The sequence below is a fragment of the Callorhinus ursinus genome, unplaced genomic scaffold, assembly GCF_003265705.2.
Source record: "Callorhinus ursinus isolate GAN/ISIS: 27379988/994484 unplaced genomic scaffold, GSC_fseal_2.0 scaffold4, whole genome shotgun sequence".
Taxonomy (NCBI): Eukaryota; Metazoa; Chordata; class Mammalia; order Carnivora; family Otariidae; genus Callorhinus; species Callorhinus ursinus.
In genome coordinates, this window is record NW_027397066.1 from 141,642,329 (window position 1) to 141,658,692 (window position 16,364).

The window sequence follows — 16,364 nt, forward strand, 5'->3', positions numbered from 1 at the left end:
GACATACACACATAAGTCATGTGTGACAACTTCCAGGTAACTTCTAGGGTAAGCTGCGTATCCTAGACTTTCTCGTCAATCCTTCCTGCTGGGTAGGAAATGACAACTGATGATAGAAAACACTGAGAGAATAACCCTGAAAGTTCAGACCTGGACAGCTCATTTCGTCAAGCTCACTTCAACCATTACATGGTTGGGAAATAAAATTCTATCTTAATTCAGGCATGTTGATTCAGAACCCCCGTTTTGTAAGAACTTAACCTATCTCTGACTAATGCACTGGCAATTGTAGGTGAGGCAGAAGTCAAAGACATAAATCTGGACTATCTGTAAAATATCTGGATTCAGCCATTCAACCATTAAATGAAGTGCAGTAGTTGAAAAAGTGGGAAGATATTGGTGTTTAATTTACATTACTTAGTCGGGAGCAAAAAAATATTTAAAGACTTTAGAGCAAAAATGTATGTGGTCAAAGAGAAACTATAGGAAAAGAATTGGATGAAATGGCAGAGGGATTGCCAAGATGCATATAATTCCCATCTACTGTTAACCACTCTAAAATTGAACATGACAGTTTTGGCACAGCATTTCCCTTTTAGAGCATTTGAAACTTATGGACTAAACCAGTTTAGTACTTGAAACCTTATATTTTATATAAAATTAAATTTTCATTCACATTACAGAACTGGGCTGGCAGTGGTCAGAAATGGAAATGGTCAATAAAAAGCAATACAGTTCTAAAAGCCTTTACTTAAGGACTGTGCAGATGGCAATGCACATTTAATATAATGTTCTTTTATTTATTAAATACTTTTCTAATGCTAACTCTGAGCCTGTCACTGTGCTAATGCTAAGTGAACTGTAGGAATTTTTTAAGATTTATTTATTTATTTATTCATTTGAGAGAGAGAGAGAGAGAGAGTGAGCATGAGCAGGAGGAAGAGAGGGAGAGAAAGAGAATCCCAAGCACACCCCACACTGAGCACTGAGCCTGATGCAGGGCCTTATCTCACAACCCTGAGATCACGACCTGAGTGGAAACCAAGAGTTGGATGCTTAACCCACACACAGCACCCCTGAACTGTAGGTTTTTTTGAGGGGGAAGAGACTACAATCTCTAACTGTAGGGAGTTCAGATCTAATAAGGAGCAGAATCTGTAAACGAGGAGAGGTAGAAAGAGTAGAGAAAAAAAGGAAAGGATTTTCATAAATGGGAAAAATGTAGGTAAATACTCTAAGAGCTTATAGGAATTGGATGGTGTGTGTAGAGGATACACAGATCAGACTTTAGAAAATAAATACATAAAATATAATAAAATATTTCTAGTCCAGATCATGAAAACTAAAGTTGCATAAGAACATAGAATGTTACTCTGAGTCAGAATCATGAGATCTAAAAGCAGTCTTACCGTAGTCTTATTGGAAGAGTAGGAAAATAGACACTTCATAGCAATACATGATGTTCTTTTGGTATATCAGGTATAAAGCTTAAGCATGTAATCGCAAGCAAGCTGACTTCTCATAAGAACCCCAGAAAGGCATGAGGTGACCACACATATAATAGGAAAGGAGATTGTGCTTGCAATTTATGAGATGCAGAAAACTTAACTAGGGGAAAAAAACAAACAAACCCCAAAACATGTCTTAACAACATTTTAGAGGGAGTGTCTGTTTTCTAATTAGCATGTAAAAAATATCTGTAATATGATATATAATCACTTTGGTTTCCTAATGATTTCACTTGTTACTTATCTGAAGACATACACAAAGTATATATATAATACATACATATTTTTGCATAAACATATATATACATACATATAAATGTATAAAACGTATATATATAAACATACACAAAGTAATTTATTTCTTATTCCACCTGGTCACAATTTCTTAATCATTCACTAGAAGTTATGAGAGCTGGAGAATTAAAAGTGTTGTGTACTTCCCTATAATTTCTTTCTGTTGCAATGAACCCAAGACAGATTGACTAAATTTTGTAGTCAATTCAGATGGGATCTGACAATGTAATACCAGTTCTACCCGACAGTCCCTTCCCAGAAACCAGTAGATCAGTGGGTATTCTCTGACCTGCTTTCCTCATATGACATCTGACTTGACAAAACCAATCTTAACTCGTGAGTATGGTAGTGGTGGTGGTGGTAGTAGATGGGTTAAGAAACAGGGAGCGGAGCTTGTACCACAACCATTGCTTAACTGGGACTCAGATGTCATGGACTGGGATCACAATACTGCATGGGGCTAGCCCTTTGCTGCTGTAGAAACTCACTAGCCCCAGAATCTTCAAAGACTGCCTATTGCTTCTCTTACAGTCAATTGCCTCTCTTGATTGAGTCCTCTAATGATTTAAACAATATGAATAATAATCAAATATAAAAAACATCACCTGCTACAGTCTTTACCAGGTCCGATCTGCAAATATGAACACTATGTACAGTATATACACTTTCATGGATTTGTAAACACAGTGTGGCCTATAGTCATCAAAAGATCAAAAGAGACAAAAAGATCAAAAGAAAGAGAGAAAAACACCTGTGGGAATGCAACAGATTAACTGTGAAGAATTGCCAAGGACAGCTTGTGCTCAACTATGATAAAATATATGTAATGGTTACCACAGTTAAAAATATTGTTTCACAGTGAGAAACACTAAAAATGTACTTTTTAAAATCAGAATTAGATATTCATTATTGAGAAAGTGTTCCTGAACAGAGAGAATACTGGTTTGATTTGTTCAGTTTCTCCAATTATTAATAATTCTTTATTTTTGTTACATATTGTTGAAAAGTAAAGTAGTAAAAATTTCCTTCCTACTATTGGCACACACCAAAGGTAATCATTTCACAATATATATGAATATGAAATCACCACATTGCACAACTTAAATATCTACAATTTGTCAATTATATCTTAACTAAGAAAATTAATTTTAAGGTACCACAAAGGAGAAGCCCTCATGTTAAAGGTATGCTGGCTGCTCAGGAAATAAAACCAGGGTGCATCGTAAATTTAAGGAAAGTACTGAGAGAGTATTCTTTAAAGATTGTTTGAATCTTAATGCCTTTTAAAGCAATGAAATACTTTACTTGGAGTAGGCTTAGAAACCAATTGTTCACTTACTAACTAATAGCAGTAAAAGTTGATAGACTCCCAGGGGGCTTTACTCTTCTGTAGCCACTAAGTGGCAGGAAATATCCCTCCCCATCAGCCATTATCTCTCAAATAATCTGTGCACTCTACTAAAATGAAACCTCAACGCAGATGAGAAAAGGAAATAAAAAGAAAAAAAAGTTAAGAACAGTTACCTTACTATCCAATATATCTAAATCAGGTATTTTAAAAGTTAACTTCTAATTTGAGTGCCTCTGAGACACTTAAACCTGTATTTTACATTTTCACACCACTTTAGATGTCCTTTAACTTAAGGTTGATTTTTTAAAGTCAAATTGTAAGACTTTTTTATTGCTTTCAATATATCTAAAGGGTATTAAAAACTACTTAAGGAATAAGTGTAAACTGAAGTTGATTGTGGGCTTTCCAAGAAAATGGCAACCATTTCTTAAAACAATGTTCAAAATGAGCCCCAGGTTTTCATTTTTCTGTTTTGTAAGATGATGGGGTTGTGGTTATGATTTTCTTTAAGACTCTTTTTTAGAGGAGTTTAGGTTCACAGAAAAAATTGAAAGGAGGGTACAGAGATTTCCCATATACCTCATGTCACCACAAAAGCATAACCTCCCCATTAGGAACAGTCCCTACCAGAGTGCTACATTTGTTACAGTAGATGAACGTACACCGACACATCATAGTTACTCAAAATCTATAGTTTACCTTAGAGTTCACTCTTAGGGCTGTACTTTCTATGGGTTTGGGCAAATATATAATGGTATGAAGCAACCATTATACAAATATACAGAATATTTTCACTGCCCTAAAAATCCTCTGTGCTGCACCTATTCATTCCTCCTCCCACCCACTACCCCCACTCCCAGGTATTTTTATTGAAAAATAAATGTAATCAGAAGTATTTGAATGTCAGTGTATGGATACAGTTCTGATTTTATTATGTGAGTTATTCGAAATTAGCATGGCCATCATTGCCACTTACACTTTTATTATATTGCTTCCAACATACAGTATCTTTTTCTGTCATTCTTAATTACAGCATATACTTTAGTGAAGTCATAATATTTAAGATTGATAAAAGTATTATATCATTCATTATCAATTAATTCATTGGCTTCCAAATTCCATACTCATTTATTACATGATTAAGGGTATAATTGAATTAGCTTATAAAGCGCAAATATTTGAAATATACAACATATAGACCATTTGATTCAGGAACTAATGATTTTGTCTTCTTATAATGATCTCAATTTTCAATTCTCCTAATAGGCGTGTATATATTTATATATGCAAGATTGGGGTGAAGGAATTCCTTACACCTGTTCTTGGTAAAGGTAGTATTCTCACAATTACTCCACTGGGGAATCTAGTGTTCTTGATTTTATCACTACTCACCAGAACTAAAAAAGTAGTAAATGTCATGTAACCAGTGTATTTTCTAAATATATCTTGTTGTTGAAAGTTTTTTGTTTGTTTGCTTTATTTTAAAAACATATAATTATACTCTGAACATAACATTCTGGTTCTATCTACCATACTTATTTTTAAATGAGTTGACTTCTCTATATCTTTAAGTTAAACTTTTATTTTTCCTAAAACATAGGAGTTAGAATATCCACAGGACTTTTTATACTAATTTGCAAAAGGATAAGTTTTCTGTCTATATAATGACATTCTGTACACTTTAAAGGGCAACAAAACTTTGTTCAAAGAGCATTGCTAGTATAAAGTGGTCAAAATTATTTGAGGCTTCTTCTATGTTAAGCTTGGCTTTGGTTTAATTATTTTTCTATGATTTATACTGAGGAAATTGAGAAAATGAGTCATCAATGGCAGTGCTTCCTATGTTCATCTACTCTCACATAATACTTGCTTTCCATGCTCCTGATTCCTAAAGCTTTATTATACATAACATGTTACGTATATCTATTGCATATAATATGTAAAAAGTACATTTATCTTAAAAACCATTCAATTAAATATAATGATGGATTGCATTTTCAAATATTATTCAAAATAGTTTTTAAATATAATTCAAAAGAAGATACAGTTCAAACTTTCATTAAGGAGTTACTTGTAAAATAATGTTGCTTGTGTAAAATAGTCACATGAAGAAAGGTAAAGGTTAATTCTAGTCTTGGTTATGCTTAGCTATTCCAAAGCTTTTTTTTTTTTTGTAAATAAAATTAACTATTTTTATAGGAGAGAAAAGTAAACATAAGTACTTCAGTTAAATTATTTCTATAAGAAGAGGTTGATTACCTAGTTCCCTTGCCTTTGTATAAACTAAGTATGCAAATCCATTACTTAAGATATCAATGCTGATGCAGAACATTTAAAGGTAGATTCATGCAGCATAAACATATTTCAGTCAATGCCTCATAACCACGGGCTTCCAAATGAAAATGAAAAAAATAAACAAAATCTTAAAAGATACAGAAAAAAAAAAAAAGCTAATAATTCCCAGTAAGGGAAAAAAAATCTGTACAGCCTGGATAGTCTAAATACGGATTCTAAGTTGAACTGAGTTGAGATGTCACACTATCACCATACATTTTATCATGTTAAAAATAAGTAACAGGTGGTTAAAAGGGGGGGAAAGATAGTACTTATCTTCTCCATGCCCTCCAGAAGTTATCTTTACAAAAACATAATTATCTTACTAAAATGGTAATGCTAAAACCTGATATACTTTTTAAATAGATAATTATTATATATTCATTATTGCATGTGCTTCAAAACAGATATTTGCTAAAAATATTTCAATAAGTCCTTTACTTAAATTTAACATATAATTTTAATGTCCCCCCCCCCAGAGATCAAGTAAGAATAACTGAAAGTACTATAGCAATAAAATGCTCTACTCTGTGTCTATAGAACTTGGCTGAATAATTCCTGGAATATTTAATTATTTCAGGCAACTCACCTTGCCTCCATAGTTTAAATCAAACACATTTACAAACTGCTCAAGTATAACTGGTTGCTCTTAATAATTCAATAAAGGAATTTAAATAAAGTCAGAGAAAGATATTGAAGATTTAAAATATATTTTATTTTTTTAATTTTTTTATTTTATGTTGTTAATCACCATAAGAAAGCCTAACATTTATTTTAAAAGATTTTCAAGCAGCCATTAATAAATAAAACATCATTATGTGAAGCACTGTTCAAATAATGACAAAATCTTCAATATTTTTCTTTCCAAATTAGGATATGATAAGCAGAAATTCTTCCCCAGGTTTAGAAATATCTCATTTGCTTGCTTGTTTTTTTTTTTTGGTTGTATTCAATATTAGCATAAACTTAAATAAAACAAATGTGTAAAGGATTTCAGTTAGCACTAAAATGATGTTTAAGCTTTGTTCATAAAGCACGTAAGACAAAGCCCTCCATTAAGTATTATCATTATCATTACCATTTTTCATCCCTGTACCCATGCCTCTCGTATCAATGAGCTACATCTAATTTTGAAGTAAAAATTAGCGTCTCTTCAGGAATCCCTCTGCCAGAATCAGCTACGGGTTTTGGCTCTTCAGTGAATTCCTGTGAGCGGTGTTGGGAGAAGGGGCTAGAGGAGCCAAGACGAAAACTAATCTAAGCTTCCATTTATTTTCTCACATCGTGACAGAGTGTGAGCTGATGAACGAAGTTAACTCATTTCCACGTAGGGCAGTGCGGATGGACTCCCCAAGAAATTCTCAAATGTCACAGTAAAGGTTGGCAATGTGTCTGTGAATCACTCTCGCTTCCTTTCAGGCCTTCCGGGTTTTAAAGGGTGGGCTGGGGGCGGTAATCCACTGCCAGGGCGGCCACCTCACTGGGACAACCAAGTTGAATGCTAGGAGGTGAACTGCGCTTCTGAGGCCGGCAGCTCTCAGGCTGCTCGATTCAGATCGGGTGGGAAAAAATGACTGGCAAGTCACGGCCACTGACTCCAAGGCAAACAAACGTCTCAAAACCTGCCTCGGTCTTAATAACCCAGGAGGAAACTCCCCAGGGGAGTCTACAGTGTAACCCTTTCAGAGCTACCACCTACGGAAGTCCCCCCTTCACGACCCCGCCTCACCCGGCGGATTTTCCGGCAGGGAGTCAATTCGGAATAAAAAGGGATCGAATGCGTTGTAAACATGTTCTGTGTTAAAGTTAATGCTGAAGCACAAATCTGATCAGCAATTTTATGTAATCAGGAGCAGTTCAACTTCTGCCCACTGGTGCGGCCAAACTGGCTCCCACCCCTTGGAGAGCCGGCATTTATAAATCTTACATCTTCCTACCTCCTCCCTCAAATTCCTTAATGGACCATTAGTAACGGGATCGATCCTAGTTACTTTAGTGGCAATACATCGCAAAGGCGCATCTACTGTGTTTACTATTGCCAGAAATACCATTCAGAAGTTGAGAAGGTAGAGCCAGCACTTTGCAAACCTTTGGGGGCCGAGGAGGTGGGGAGGTACAGTGGGAGAGTGCGGAGGTAGGAGGCAAGCGGGAACCTGGTGAGACCTGAACTCCAGGGCAGCCAGCAAGCAAGCCTTTCCCGTGCACTCGCCGGGAGGGGGTCATCGAAACTGCCAACTTCTCAAGCCCCTGAGCGCCGCGGTGGCACCCCGAACCCCTCACTTCGAAAAATCGAGCCCACTGCCCACACACGCCCCCAGCCGCTGCGGCCCCCGCCTGGGAGCAGCGCGCTCTTGTGTCAGGGGATGGGGGTGCGCAGCACTTACGTCTCGGAATTTGTTCCACTGTCCGACTTCCTTGTCATACTGAGAGATCGTGGTGAGCCATTGTTTATCGTCCAGAAAATTACCGCCGTCCGACCGCCCCCCGGCCGCAGCCACCGCCGCGGCAGCTGCTAGAGTCTGACTGCACCAAGCGGCTGCACACACACACAATACGGCTGACACCTTGAGCATCTGGGAAAGGAGACACAACCGGGGCGCGGGGCGGGGGGGGGGGGGGGCAGTGTCAAACAAGGGGTAAGAAGACAGGGATACCCGGGAATACATGCATCAGCGACGACAGGGGTAGAGGGAGGAGACAAGCAGGGACAGGGTGCCCCCTCCCCGTAGGTTTTACCCCCAAACCCGGGCACTCACACACACGCAGACCCGCAGACCCGGGGGAGGAGAGGTGGGTATAAGGGAGGAAGCCCCAGCTGCAGCAACCCGACCGGGCAAAAGAATGCTTCCAGGCACATCACCTTGCTGTGAGCCTGCACTGAGCTCGCAGCTCCTGCTGGAAATGCAGCCCGGCTCTGCCAACTCGCTGCTTTCAGGAGCTGCTGCTCGCGCCGCTGTCTGGAGCGGTCCACTCAGCTCTCTGCGCCAGGCGCGCTCCCCGCATCTCCACCTCCCCCCGCGCGCTGTTCTCTCGCTTACTCCCCTTGCTTCACCCCTCCCTCCCCCAGCTCCTTTTTTAAATTTTTTTCCTCTCCCTTTCCCATCTCCTCCTATCCCACCTTCCTCTCTCCGGATCCGAGCTGCAGTCGACTCCGGATGCGACGCTCGGCTGAAGGCAGAGGATGCGGTAGCTCCTCGCCTAGGAATCCTTATCTGCTTTATAACCTCTCCCCTCCAGAAGAGGTTCTCATGTTCGCGAGACTGCCTGAACATTCTCTCTGCTCCTGGACAAATTTAACACAAAATATACTGTATCTCTCTTAGTTGTCTCTGCTCTGCGATTTCGAAGCTGGTCACTCAGATGTGGGAAATGAGATCTGAAGAAAACTTTATGCATCACCAAGCCAAGAATCCCTGGGAGTTTATGTCCTGTAAACCTCTTGGACTGGGCTCCACCCTAAGACAGAGCCGTATCTGTAGGGTCTTGGGAGATGTGTTTAATGTCAAAAATTAAATTATGTTTGAGTGAACTTCTGGATTGTAACAGAGTGCAGACTATCACGTTAAAGAGTGGAAATGATTTTCTTTAAAAAAAAAAAAAAACACAAAGCCAAACAGAGAATCATTACTAGGTAGTAAGTTTGATTACACCTAAATTTTCCTCAAGCCGTATATTATATCCCCTGAAAAATCCATTGGCAACTGTATTTTATGCTCTAGAGCCAGAATCAAAAACTTTAAAATCCTGATCTATGTTCCCTACTGAAAAATGAAAGAGCATTTTCAAGACCGAACACTAATTTTGCTCTCCAAACCTCCATTTATGACAAAATACTTGGCTTTTCATTGCTTCTCCACATATTCAGAATAAGTTGGAAGGAAATCAGTAATTAGTCCCCTGTAAACAGAATCTGATGAAGAGAATCTCTCCCACAGATTCAGAGGATTTAGGTGAAGTGAATATTATATGTAAATCAGGAGATCTGTGGAGGCAAAAGACCACAATAACGTTATGTATCTCTGTTTGAATTTATTCGAGGTTACTTCAACTAAAACTGTATCTCCCAAAGCTATGACCTTTGAAAATTTTAGGTAGTTTCCAAAACTTCAGGAGCTAGTTGAATAGCAGCAGTACCTTCCACTCATATTTTCTATTTCGATCTCATATAACATTTGTGTAACACTTTTCAAACTATATTAAAATAGCAACCAAATAGCATGATTAACATTGACTTCTATCTTTTGTAAATATAGGATTTAAAATGAATGTGTAATACGTAAATTAAATGAAAGGAAAAAAAGATATTTTCCTCAAATGCCACTGTTTCCACTCTGATGAAGGGGGGAAAGAAAAGAGAATCTACAAGTGCAATTCACAAACATCCCCATTAAGGTAAACTCACATCAGATAACTTTAAAAACACTGAGGTGTACTAATTCTCCAGTTATATCTATTTCAGTCTAGTCACAGCTGGCGATATTATGTATTTCAGAATATTCTAATTCTTGCTTAAGATATCATTTAGACAACCATTTGGAGGTCCACCCTCCACTAACTCCTCTTTCTGTTCCCCATCCTTCAACCCCCTATAACCCTATCTTCATCTCTCTACCTCAAAATTTGACTCAATGAGAGTATTTTAACATGTTTAAAAACCTCATTTTAAAAATTTAAATCTAATGGAAAAAGCACAGAAATTGTGCCTTAGATGAAACTATGAAGCACAGCAGAAATTATAATTGTTAAATTGAAAATTACATTCTAGTCTTTGTAAACTACCTTGTAAAAAAGATGTATGTTATTTGCTATAAAATATTTGATGAGGGATAATGCGCTAACACTCCTCCACCCCCAATGTTAGCATCTGTTATATATTTTACCATAAGTTTATATTTACCCCCAAAATGCATATATTTCATTTGCTGACCCTGACATGTTCACAGAATCTCTTCACATCCAGCTTTCACTGCTTGTACTTCTCTTGGGAGAAAAGCCTCTAATAAGGTATCAAACTCCATATCTGAAGGTAGAGCAGGATTTTACCAACACACTGCAAGCTTGAAATGCCCTAACCAAAAGAAATAGAATGAGTTCAGTTGTGCTGGTCTGGTATGGTTTAGTTCCTCTACTACTACTACTACTAGCAGAGCTCCTTAAACCTCTACCTTCTTGCAAAGCCATGCCATTGTTAAGGCTAAGTTTCTGGGCAAGTTAGTAGTGAGCATAAAAGTCTACTAAGTGTGATGGTTTGACGTATTAATCACAGGGAAGTCTCCTTTCAGTTCCTCTCTATTACTGAATGTTTGGGTCTTCAAAGAGCCTGCTTTCAAAATTTAAATAATCCTGAAAGAATTCACACTTCAGTTAACACCTTGGTTATCAGTTAACACCTCAATGGAGATTAATTGAAAGCTTGTGGAGAGGAAACACAGCATGGAAGAATACAGGAAGAGTATTAAGTGGGAGGTAAGATATGGGAGGGGTAGTTAGGAACCTTGCAAGTCAAAGTGGGTTGGCACAGAGGGGAGTAATTCACTGACTGCTTCCTTGTTTTATTGAGAACATTCATGGGGAACCGGAAAACCTAAAAAAAGTACAAAGTGGAGTGGGGTGTTTGGGGTAAGCAGAATAAGACACTGGCACCAGAAGTATGTAGGTAGAGCTTGGTTTTGTGTTTCTGATCATGCTTTATAAAATTGAAACTCACAGCAAGGCACAGATATTCAGATTTCCAGTCCCTTTTTCTGTCACTTCTGTCACTTCATGCCAAATAATTTTTCATATACATTATAAGAAGCCAATATTAAAGCCACTCCAAGCTTGAACCTTACCTCTATATTTGTTTCCTTAACCTTTTAACTCCTCTTGTGCTAAACATTAAGTTAATCAATTAACAAATGTCTATTATCAAATATCTGCAAGATATTTTACTAGAAATTATTTTTATATTAAATCTGTTTCTTCTCCAGGTTTACTTACCCTCATTTTTAGATTTGTCATAGTCCTAGAACAATAAATACTAAGTATATGGTGACAAGGGGTCCATTTATAACCACCTTTGAGATTGAGACCTATGAAGACCTTAACGGAACTCCATATCTTTAAATTCATACACACACAGAAACACACACACACACACACACACACACACACACACGCCCTTTGGTTGTCTTTAATAAGTTACCTTTCTTTCCCAGCGACTGTAAAAATGTTATTCCTAACATCCTGAGGCTATATAGAATAGTCCAAGTCATTGCATCTTCCATGTGCTAGGCACTTTACGTACATGCTACCCTTTATTCCTCACCGCTTGCTCAGAATCCCATAGTTAGTAAACACAAAGGAAGGATTTTTGAAAGCCTATGAAGTCATTGAGAAAGATGATGCTTTTAAGTTTTCTCTCTATATATAGAAACTTCTGTTTGGATCTTTTGTTTATGTTCTTCCTTTCCACTGTCCCCGTATCCTTTCTCTCCCACTTGTTGTGCATTCATTTAACTTTATTTCAGTAAGAGTGAGGACTCATCTCTTGGTAGTCAAAGAAAGAAGGGATGGTTAAATCAGGGAGCTTGCTAAGCTAAGACAGAAGTCACTCCACTTCAATGCTGAGTACCTTAGCCCTTGACTCAAATGGCCTTGTTCACTCAGACCCCCAGTCTCAACAAAAGCAAGCCTGGAACCCAGCAGGCAGTCTACTGGGTTGGCTGAGAAGAAAATTAACCCAGACTGCCTCCCTCTCCTTATGCCAGTGAAACAAATATTGTTTGCCTTTCCATTACAGCCAGCTGGTGGAAGATAAGGAGAGATGGCCAGTAAGGGGCTTTGTAGAGTATTTGAAGTCACCAGAACCTGTGATTAAATGATAGATGAGTTATCCTAAAGGCATAATTTGGCTATGTCTGAAATATTTCATTATAAGGTGAGGGAAACAATACTTGATATATGAAAGTCAATCATCTAAGAGTGGTGCCTTCTGCCAGATTAAAGAACTTGAGCTCATGAGATATGAGCTTGAATTCAGCATATATACTCTGGGTATTAAAAATTCAGAAGGAAATTAAAGACCCGCCAACATCATCATAAAAAAGATGTCAGGAAGGAGCATTCTGTGTCCTTATTTGGGGATTTTATTTACTGAAACTTTAGATGTCTTATAAATCATCTGTGCTTGATTTAATAGAAAGTAGCAGTAATTACTAAGATTTGCATTAGGGACACCAAGAGTAAACAATTTTTTTAAACTAGAATGGAATTGCTAGAATAGTAATATGGTCTTTGTTGTTTGTTTGCTTGTTTGTTTGTTTGTTTGTTTTCAGAGACTAACCTCACTTAAGCTAACAGAAGATACCAGATATCTGATTTGATAAACAGGTCCTCTTATGATTTATTTTAATCTAAAACATTTGGTAGATAAACAGACTTAAAAGCTGTAATAAATATGGGAAGCACATCAATCAGTTCAATCACTGTAATTCTTAAAAAGACATTTTTCAACATTTAAACCAGAAGGTGAATCTGATTAAATTAACTGATTACTAAGTAGATGGTACTGGCAAGTGTCCAATAAGGCAATTAAAATTTGTTTTTACTTTTTGTTGAGATATATTTCTTGACTATTTTTAAGGAAAAAGTATAAATTATATTGAGAGGCACAAGATACTGACACAAAAATGGTTAAAATAGAATGTACAAGAATATTGAAACAGTAAACTCTACATACACGTACAGAAATACACATATTCTTAGAGTTAGGAAACTTTAAAATCAGCAAGTCAAGAAGACTTTTAAAAATACCTCTGCCCTTGAGATTAATACAGACATGTTTTTTTAAATTGGTTTGACCTGCAGATTTATTAATATAGTAACCTTTATATAAGAATATATGTTGAGTCAGAATGTTTTTTGGTCTGGTAGAGTATTGGCTATAGTTACAGTTTCTAAATCAAGATCTACAAAGAATCTTTTATGTTAATCTTTGTGAGTTTTTGTTTGTTTACTTATTTTTAGCTGACTAGTGTAAAACAGGCTTCACATATCATTCTCTATTAAATTAATATTGGTTTCCCATTTTCAGAGGATAAAAAGTATCCCAAGTGATATTGCAAATCTTGACACTTAGTTCTGTCCTCTTGGATAAATAGGCAGTACTCTCCATGAGAAGCAGTTGTATTAAAAAAAGAGAGAATGTTATGATTACTGTCCATACATATGTGTAAGCATCCTGTACTCTACAGGATTGCTGAAAGTAAAGAACATATTTAATGAAAAGTTAAACAAGATGAAACAATTTACAAGTAATATAAATTTTTCCTCTCTTAAAGTTAAAAAGCTATTCTCTTGCATTTACCTTAAAAATATTTATTGATTGCTCTCTAAATGCTAAACAATGCGCTTGAAAGTGGTTGCAAATGACATTCCAAGTAAGGATTAGTATCCAAAATATATAAAGAACTTTTCAACCTCAATACCCCAAAAATAAATAATCCCATTAAAAAATGGGCAGAACACATGAACAGACATTTCTCCACAGAAGACATTCAGATAGCCAATGGAAACATGAAAAGATGCTCATCACTTATCATCAGAAAAATGCAAATTGAAACTACGGTGAGGTATCACCTCACACCCATCAGAATGGCTAAAATCAACAACACGAAAAACAACAGGTGTGGCAGAGGATGTGGAGAGAAAGGAACACTCATGCATGTGCTGTTGGTGGGAACGCAAACTGGCACATCCACTGTAGAAAACAGAATAAAGGTTCCTCAAAATGTTAAAAACAGAACTACCTTATGATCCGGCAATCACACACTGGGTACTTAGCCAAAGAGTATAAGAACACTAATTCAAGGGATACATGTACCCTGATGTTTACAGCAGGGGCAGCATTATATAGCCCAAGATATGGAAGCAGCCTAAGTGTCCATTGGCTGATGAAAGGATGAAAATGTGATATGTGCTGAGCACAGAGTCTGCTAAAGTTTCTCCCTCCCTCTCCCTCTGTGCCTCCCCACCTCATGCAATTTCTCTCTCTCAATTAATAAATAAATCTTAAAAAAAAAAAGAAATCTCACATCCTCATACTAGAGATCTAGGGAAAGGGAGAAATTCCCTTCCTACAGCTCCTACACAAGCAGAGAGGAGTTTCCCCACCTTAGAAGCTTCAACATTTGCTTCTTTGAATCATATTAATTTTGACTTGGTTACATACCCAATCTTGAAAAAATGCCTGTGCCAAGGAGGATCTAAGGTCCCAATAATAATAGGAGTAGTGATATATATATATATACATATATATATATATATCTCAAGTGATATAATATATGTATATATACATATATACACAGTGGAATATTATTCAGCCATGAAAAAGAATGAAATCTTGCCATTTGCAATGATATGGATGGAGTTACAGAGCATAATGTTTAGTAAAAGAAGTCATTCAGGGAAAGACAAATACCATATGATATCACACATACATGGATTTTAAAAACAAACCAAATAAGCAAAGGGAAAAAAAAAATAAGAGAGACAAACAAATCAAGAAACAGACTCTTAATTATAGAGAACAAACTGATGGTCACCAGAGGGGAGGTGGGCAGGGGATGGGTTAAATAAGTGATGAGCACAGGGTGATATATGGAAGTGAAAGTTGAATGGAAGTTGAATTACTATAATATACACCTGAACTTAATATAATAATGTATATTAACTAATTGGACTTAAAAAAAAGCTTTAAAAAAGATATAAAAAATATTTTTAAAAAATAAATTTTAAAAATGTTAATTGAGAGCTGCTTTAAAAAAAGAACAAAACCCACCATTTCCTGCCAAGAACAGCAAGGAAATCAATAAAAGACCATGATTATCTATCTTGGAAAATCATTTATTAGATTGATACAATTCCTTTCGTTTTTTTCTTTGAAGAGCTCAAATTTTAAATCTGTGATTGGTATGTCTTTGGTCTTATGAAATGGTTGATGAGAATAAAATGTGTGAAAAATAAAACTTCTCTAACAGCAAAAAAGAAATATGAATGAGCAGCTTCTTTTTTTTTTTTTTGCAGTGTTCCATGATTCATTGTTTGTTCATAACACCCAGTGCTCCATGCAGAACATGCCCTCCTCAATACCCATCACCAGGATAACCCATCCCCCTCCCCCCCTCCCCTCTAGAACCTTCAGTTTGTTTTTCAGAGTCCATCGTCTCTCATGGTTCGTCTCCCCCTCTGACATACTCCCCTTTTCTTCCTCTCCTGTTATCTTCTTCTTTTTCTTTTTTCTTAAAATATGTTGCGTTATTTGTTTCAGAAGTACAGATCTGTGATTCAACAGTCTTGCACAATTCACAGCGCTCACCGTAGCACATACCCTCCCCAATGTCTATCACCCAGCCACCCCATCCCTCCCACCCCCAACCACTCCAGTAACACTCAGTTTGTTTCCTGAGATTAAGGATTCCTCATATCAGTGAGGTCATGTGATACATGTCTTTCTCTGATTGACTTATTTCACTCAGCATAACACCCTCCAGTTCCATCCACGTCGTTGCAAATGGCAAGATCTCATTCCTTTTGATGGCTGCATAATATTCCATTGTGTATATATACCACCTCTTCTTTATCCATTCATCTGTCGATGGGAATCTTGGCTCTTTCCACAGTTTGGCTATTGTGGACATTGCTGCTATAAACATTGGGGTACACGTACCCCTTCGGGTCCCTACATTTGTATCTTTGGGGTAAATACCCAGTAGTGCAATTGCTGGATCGAACGGTAGCTCTAATTTCAACTGTTTGAGGAACCTCCATACTGTTTTCCAGAGTGGTTGCACCAGCTTGCATTCCCACCAACAGTGTAGGAGGGTTCCCCTTTCTCC

The 16,364-nt window shown here is 37.2% G+C and overlaps 1 protein-coding gene across 2 annotated transcripts in view; it reads right to left on the minus strand.

Moving 5' to 3' along the window:
- Window positions 1–8,732, minus strand: part of SPOCK3 (SPARC (osteonectin), cwcv and kazal like domains proteoglycan 3) — a 466,791-nt gene extending 458,059 nt beyond the window's left edge. The window contains exons 1-2 of one of the 2 annotated variants that reach the window (XM_073892466.1): window positions 8,606–8,732; window positions 7,872–8,060 (exon numbers count right to left, since the gene is read on the minus strand). In XM_073892466.1, coding sequence (XP_073748567.1) covers window positions 7,872–8,060 — 189 coding nt within the window. In that variant the 5' untranslated portion in view covers window positions 8,606–8,732. Of the gene's footprint in view, window positions 1–7,871; window positions 8,061–8,347; window positions 8,489–8,605 lie in introns of those variants that run through there. The other variant, XM_025874422.2, reaches the window with a different exon arrangement.
- Between the last annotated feature and the right edge of the window lie 7,632 nt (window positions 8,733–16,364).